This window comes from Lissotriton vulgaris, chromosome 5 (genome assembly GCF_964263255.1).
Source record: "Lissotriton vulgaris chromosome 5, aLisVul1.2, whole genome shotgun sequence".
NCBI lineage: Eukaryota > Metazoa > Chordata > Amphibia > Caudata > Salamandridae > Lissotriton > Lissotriton vulgaris.
The window spans coordinates 1380053560-1380060837 of NC_141693.1; the positions used below are offsets into that span (position 1 = coordinate 1380053560).

General features: G+C 46.1%; 1 protein-coding gene across 1 annotated transcript; it reads right to left on the reverse strand.

The window, feature by feature from the left end:
* Nucleotides 1-585: 585 nt before the first annotated feature.
* LOC147712633 (uncharacterized) lies at nucleotides 586-3235 on the reverse strand. The gene has a single exon (XM_086923334.1). The coding sequence runs from the start codon at nucleotides 3203-3205 to the stop codon at nucleotides 1076-1078; it is 2130 nt and encodes a 709-aa protein (XP_086779460.1). The 5' UTR covers nucleotides 3206-3235; the 3' UTR covers nucleotides 586-1075.
* Nucleotides 3236-7278: the final 4043 nt, after the last annotated feature.

A 7278-nucleotide genomic window follows, 5' to 3' on the forward strand; every position in this document is an offset into this window, starting at 1 on the left:
AGGGCAGGGCAAAAAAGGTGCAAGTAGATTTAGCTAAGACACAACATTTTGCTACTGATTCAGTGTCTGGAAATGGCTGAGAGTGAGGCCAGTTACCTATGTTAAAAGGAGCCTACCATACAGGAATATATCCATGAAGAGAGATAGTTGAAGGGTCAGAGATCTAGAGAGAGAGAGATATGGGCTATCTGCCCTGGGAGATCCACAACCTGAGTGAGGCGTCGACGTCCCAAGTCAGATAGTCTTCGGCTAGCCGAGAGATCCTTCCACGCTCATGCAGCTGGGCATCCGCAGGAAAGGTCTGATTTCAGATTTGACAGTTGGGCCTGTTATACCCAAATTTGAGGAACTAGGGTTCTATGATGACGCTGGCCCCTGGCCTTTCGGTGCAGGTGGTTTAACCACAAGTGTTTTGGACACCGGAAGGAAATGTTTTCAGTACATTATGTTCCGTACAGAACGTCTTGTACTTTTGAAAGAGAACATTTTGTACCTTTGAAAGAGAACATCTTGTACCTTTGAAAGAGAACATCTTGTACCTTTGAAAGAGAACATCTTGTACCTTTGAAAGAGAACATCTTGTACCTTTGAAAGAGAACATCTCCGGAACCTCTTTCTAAACACAATGGTTACATGTTGTACATTACTAAAAAAGGACATTTTTCTGTCACGCACATTTCTACATATTTGAAAGTGTGAATTTCCATGATAGATGCTGTTTATTGCTAGAAATTGCTGCTTATACTTGTGCAAGCTATGTTTCAAAATATAACGTTAGCAGGGGTTTCAGGAAGCAGTACCACGTGTACCAGGGTAAGTGTGTGTGTGTGTGTGGGTGTGGGTCTGGGAGCTGACAGTGAAGCTAAACACTCTTTTGAAGGCCTTTTTTTTATCTTGTTTATTTTGGTGCACAGAAACGTGTGTTTGTAAGCCTGCATGCATAGTGGGCCCTGGGGCCTTTATTTACTAATGAGGAAAGCTAGTTATTTTGGCATGTTTTCAGATTTTTATCACGCAGGGCCCATATCAGACCTTCATGTTACCAAGGCTGTCAGAACTCTCCTTTCTGGTGATGTTAGATGGTAGAACGGGACCCTCCATCATCTGCCCCCTCTTGTTCATTTATGAACACACTCTTAAGTGAGTATTTTGTTGAATTTTCTGCTAATGGTGGAATCCATGGCATGTCATTGACATAGCACTTAAAACTAGTTGGACGTGCAACATTTTCGTCTGACCTTAGTAGTTGGATATACTGTTGACCTGATTTGTTGAGCAGGCGCTCATACTGAGTAGCTGCAGTGTCGTTGCTCAGTGTGTCTCTACCTGGGGGAAGAGGTGGGGCTGATGGTACTCCAGAGTGTGTGTCAGGTGGTGCTGGATGTGTACTACATTGTCCTAGCTCGATCATTTGTACCTGTTCTCCATTCCCGTCCCCAGGAGCCCGATCTATGTCTTCATATTTTGGTGTCTGGTAAATCCCTGTCCTAGCATAATTCATCCCTACCGCTTTTGTGCTCAATCTCTTGATACAGTGACTCCCCAGCTGAAAGGTGCAACACAGAAAGACCATAATCCCGACTATAGGTATCATCAGCTTTAGAATAGCAGTTAGCCAGGAGGGCATCCAGTCAAAGTCGAACCAGTTCGTTGGGATAATGTCTGCAGGGGCACCTCCTTCCTCGATCATTTCTTTTCCCAAGTTAGTCAACTCCTCAATGGCCCTTGATATGGATCCGTTGTCCTCGTCGTTTCCAGGTATGAAAGTGCAGCAGGATTTTCCTATTTGATGACACAGACCACCATCTTTGGCCGTTAGCATGTCAAGGAAGTAGCGATGTTCCAGAACCATTAGTCGTAATGGGCGCAGTTCTTCCCTTATTGCATTTAGGCCATCCCTGGTGCTGTTTATTGCTTTCATGACCTCATAGCGAGTTACTTCCAGCCAACGGGCAGTAGCTTGAGTTTGAAACATTGGGAATGCCCCTCCGAAGAAAAGCTGGGCCTCGCTGAAGAGGCGGAACTCTTCTGGGACCTTACCACGGGCTTCTCCTGCAAAGTACTCTGCTGCTCGCCGGTGTCGATGGAGGAATGTCAGGTCACCCGTCATTGGATGTGACAGGATGTGGGAAGCATTTGATGCTGGTACGACCAGATGAATTTCATGCAAAGTTACCAAGGTACACAGTCCGAGCCACTGAGGAGGTAGTTGGGGATAGAGGTGCTCTCCGCAAGCCCAGTAATAATCCATTAGAGTAGTGGTGCCGAACTGCATATCGAAGCTGAAAATCGTGGAATTACAATCTGTGTTGCCCCCAACAGCCACCGAGCCATTTCCTATGAAACAAAGAGAAGGGTTTTTTAGTTTGAATCCTTTTTTATGTTCTGGCATTCCTTCCCCACTCCACGTGTACCTCCCGCTCTCCTCAGCCCATATTTGACCACACTTTTCCCCTTCGTTCCCGTCCGCCCAAGGGGGTCCCAAGGCTGCCGCCTTACACCAAAACCCTCCGGGGCTCTGCCACTTGTTGTTAAGGTAGACCTGCGCTAGGAGGCGTAGCATTGTCCTATCCTTGCATGTGCAGTGGCGTTGGCCTGGGGGGTGGGGGTGTCTATATGATAGGTCACATCCTGTCCGGGGTGTGTTGTTTGTTATGTACCCACGTTTCCTAATGCCCTGTTCCTGCCAATCCATGTCCTGTACCCCTGTCCTTCGCATTTCTTTGAATTCCTCCCCGAGTTCAGCTAGGTCGGTGACAACCTTGTGCACAGTGTAAATGTAATCCCATGTAGTGGTGTTTACAAAGACTACTTCCTTTCGGGCTGAAAGGACCCGAATCTGCCCTTTTATCCGGCAGAGGTACAAGTGAAGAAGGCATGTGGCTATGTGTGGTGGAACTTCCTTGGGAAAAATCAGTCTGTCAGCCCCTACTGCATGGGGAATGTAGGAACATACGTAGCAAGACTCATTTGTTACTATTTTCCCAACTGCTGTCATGTCCCTGTACCAGGAGTTGTCTACCATAGAGGAGTGGACTGAATGGTCCCTTACTATTTGGGGTAGGCTGAGCATGGGCCCTAGGCCTTCTTGTATTTGCACGAGATGTTGGAATGTTTTTAGCGACATTCCTTTGGGCTTGTGTCTTGTGTCTATATGGGTGCCGGGGACAAACGGGGAGGGGATACGGGGTTTCGACTTTGTCATGTATGGGGGTATGGCGAAGGCAAATCTTCGTGGTCTATTGTGGCGGGGAGGGTGTCGACGGGACACTCGTTCTGTGGCGTTGGTAGCTGTATTCCAGGGACTAGTCCTTTCCTCTGGGGTACTGAGTGAGAGCTCAAGGTGCACACTAATGGACGTGTTGCTAGCAGTGCTGTTTTCTGGGAGTTCAGGACCTAGTGTGCTGTGTGGTGCTTTTTGCTGGTTGAGTGTGACCGCTGGTACAGTGGATGGAACAATAGGCAGTCAGGCAACTTGGCTGTTTCTATCACTATAACTTTTTACAGCAAGAAAAAAGATATACCAGTTGAATGTTGCTAGTGCCACTCCAACAATAATACAAAACATAAGAACAGTGAGTATACATAACTTTGCTTCATAGGCGCTATATTCGTGGACGTCTTCTTCTTCTTCTTCTTCTTCAATGATGGATGGAACGGTGGATGGGAAGTCGTCGTCCTCATTCAGGGGGATCATGGCCATGTTGCTTCCCTCTTTTAGTCCATTGGCTGTTGCTGCGCAGGTGCAGGATCGAAGCGGACGTCTCTCCTGTGGATCCATGCTTTCCTTTCGGCTATCCGGATGGCAGTTGGAGAAGAGTCAATCACTTCAAAGGGTCCGTCAAACTTAGGATCTTTCCAACGCCTGACGTGCCTCCGGATGAAGACGAGAGTTCCAGGACGGATAGGTGGGAGCTCAGGATCGATGGGGCCCTTCTCCTTCCTTTTGGATACCTGGACAGAGAGGAACTGCGCAGCGCGGGTTAGTGTGCACAGGAAGTCATAAAGCTCAGCCTTAACAATCTCAGAGGATGACTCGCTATCAGTTTTGGGCCTGCTGGGAGGGACTGCTACATTTATGGATCGTCCAGTGACAAGTTGGTGGGGGGTGAGGTGGTGATCCGAGCTCGGGGAATTTCTTAATGAGAAGAGGGCCAGTGGGAGACAGTAGAGCCATTTTTTGCCAATGGTGGCGCTAATTTTGCTTATTTTGGTTTTGAGTAAACCGTTGAGGCGCTCACAGATGCCATTGCTTTGGGGGTGGTAAGCGGATGTCAGCTTGTGTCTGATGCCTAGCATTGTGGTGAGAGAGGAGAAGATGGCGTTTGAAAAATGGCTTCCGTTGTCAGTCCTGATGGCGGAAGGAATTCCAAAGCGGGAGATGACGTCACGGAGCAGGAATGTGGCTGCTGCTTTGGCATCGCAGTGGACGCATGGTCCAGCTTCGATCCACCGTGAGAAGGGGCATACTACCACAATGAGATATCGGTAATTTTGGCACCGATCAATCATGTCGACATAGTCAAGGTGGAGTTCTTTGAATGGGCCAGAAGGTTTAGGAATAGTGGAGGCAACGGTTTTGAGAGTTGGGTTTGGGGAATACTGTTGGCAAATGATGCATTTGTTAACAAATAGCTGTATTAGTTCATAAGCATTGGGAATGAACCAGTCTGCTTGTAATGTGGTGGACATGTTATCTCGGGAGACATGTGCGGGAAGGTGAAGTTGATCTAACGCTACCTGCAGTAAGGCTTGTGGCATGACAGGTTTTCCGGACATGGTCTGTCTGTAAATAAAATCAGCAGGGTCCTGCTGTACTCCCCTCTTTTTCCATAACTCTTTCTCTTGTGGTGGTGCACTTTCTTGTATCTCTCTGAGATGCAATTGGGCAATGAAATCGTATGGTTGTGTGTCATCGAGTGGGCAGAAAGCATTTGGATCAAGAGGGGTGGTGTTTGTGTCGTTGTTGTTGTCTGTGTGTGGTGTTAAGGGTACACTGTCTTCATTTGTCTTTGTCAGTTCTGTTGGTGTTACAGCTTGGGCAAGTAAAATTGGGGTGTTGTGTGGGTCATGCTCAGTGAAAGGTAGGGGGGGTCTGGCTGCAGCTTTGGCTGCCCAGTCTGCCAGAGCGTTGCCTCTGGACACAAAGTCTTGTCCATTCATGTGAGCAGCACATTTGACAACGGCTACCTCTGTTGGAAGTGTCAGGGCTTCTATTAGTTCTTCCAACAATTGTTTGTGACATACCGGTGTTCCATCTGATTTGAGGAATCCGCGCCTTTTCCAGCGCAAGATGCTTGAGTGTGTCGTTGTTGTGACATATGCAGAGTCTGAGTATACAGTGATGCGGTCACCAGCCCCGTTGTTTAAAGCGGCAATTAGTGCCACTAGTTCAGCGGCTTGGGCGGAGTAGTGCGATGGCAATGTAATTTGTTGTACAATGTCTAGGGAGTCAGAGGACTCATGCTGCTGAGCCCTAACCACTGCGGCTCCTGTGTATCTGATCCCTGTTTCTTGGTCTATTGTGGAGGACCCATCTACAAAATATACAGTGCTGTTTGGCAGGGGGTCCTCTTTTGCTGCTCCTGACTCATCGGGACAATATGTGGCACAGTCATGGGTGTCATCATCAGATGCGGCAATGGGATGGGCAAAGAATGTGGCTGGGTTGACTGTGTGACATTTAACAACCTTCAGGGTGGGTAACGACAGTATGACTTCATAACCTGACACTCTTTGTGTTGTCAATGTTGTTTTAGCTTTCTGAATTATGGCGTGCTCAGTGTATAGTGTCAAAGGGGATCCCATGACAATGGGTGTGCTTTTATCCACTGCGAAGGCTGCCGCAGCAAGAGCTTGCTCGCAGGGGTAATGACCTTTCATGACTGAATCTAGCATTCCGCTGAAGTAAGCAAGGGGCTTGTGGCCCATTGGGTATTTCTGAGTGAGGACGGCAGTCATGACCTGGCCATTGCAGTGTATGTATGTATGTATGTATGTATGTAAAAACAAAGTTTATTTAGACAATAGTCTATAAACCAAACACAAGGCCATGGATCCACTTAGCAATAGAAAATGTTACATCATAGTTCTTTTTAACATTCTATACACATTTAAAACCATTAAAACATTAAATTTACATTTTCCAAATTTTACATCTTAATATCTTAAAATTTCTCAACTTCCTTGGATGCCTCCGTTACAGCTTCTCTTGTTGCTTTTAAAAATTTCCCCAAAGCAATTGTGATATCTAAAAACGACATTTCTGTAAGGAGAACAACAGCCTCCGATCGTGTGTTCACCTTATACTTTAAAAATATTGGACGTAAAAACATTTTTCGCACTGTTAAAATCAATATACAGTCCAGTAGTATATGTAAAATATCATTCTTTACACCTAGGCCACATTTACAAATACCATCAGGTTGGATCAGGGCTACTTTTAGTTTACTATCAGTCTTCCATGGGTTTAATCCTACCCGAACCTTCATGATTTCGTACCTTAACCATTTATTGGGTAGTACATCCAAATATGGAAACCGGACCTCCTTTTCCCATTCATTCCTTACCCAGTTCACTGATTTTTTAGACTTCAGGTACTCTAGGTCTTGTGATCTGGAGCGTTCTTGCCCTCGGTCACTAAGCATTTTCTTTGTAAAGACTAAATCAAATGAAGGTTTTTCGAGGATCAGCTTTAATTGGGTAGCTATTAGCTGAAGGGTTTTCCTCACTTCCCGTGCCCAATGTAAGCTGCTTGCTTGTATTTCCTTTCTACACCAAATTGACACCTTCTGTTCACCACCGGGCATCTGGCGGTTCCAAAATCTTAGTAAAGATATTTGTGCCTTTACCTCCCATGCCATCAAGCCTACCTCCAATCTAATGGCTTGCAACATGGAACCGTTAGGTAGGGACAACAACATTTTAATTATCTTTCCTTCCTCCCGGTCCCACCCCCTTTTACCACTCAGATAGAGCACTTCAGCACCGTAGAGAACTTGTGGGGGTATCATAGCTTCAAAAGCCTTTAGTAACGGTCTATGAGACATGTCACCATAGTCCTTATTGAATTTTTTCAGTCCACAAACCGATGAGGACGCCTTTGAAGTTTGTGCCGCCACGTGAGTTTTCCATTTTAATGTACTATCAAACCAAAGGCCTAGATATTTATATTCACTTACTACCTCTAATTTATCTGAACCTAAAAACCATGTAAAATTTTTTACCCTCTTCCCAAAACATAGGATCTTGGTTTTCTCCATATTCACCGTTAGAAAC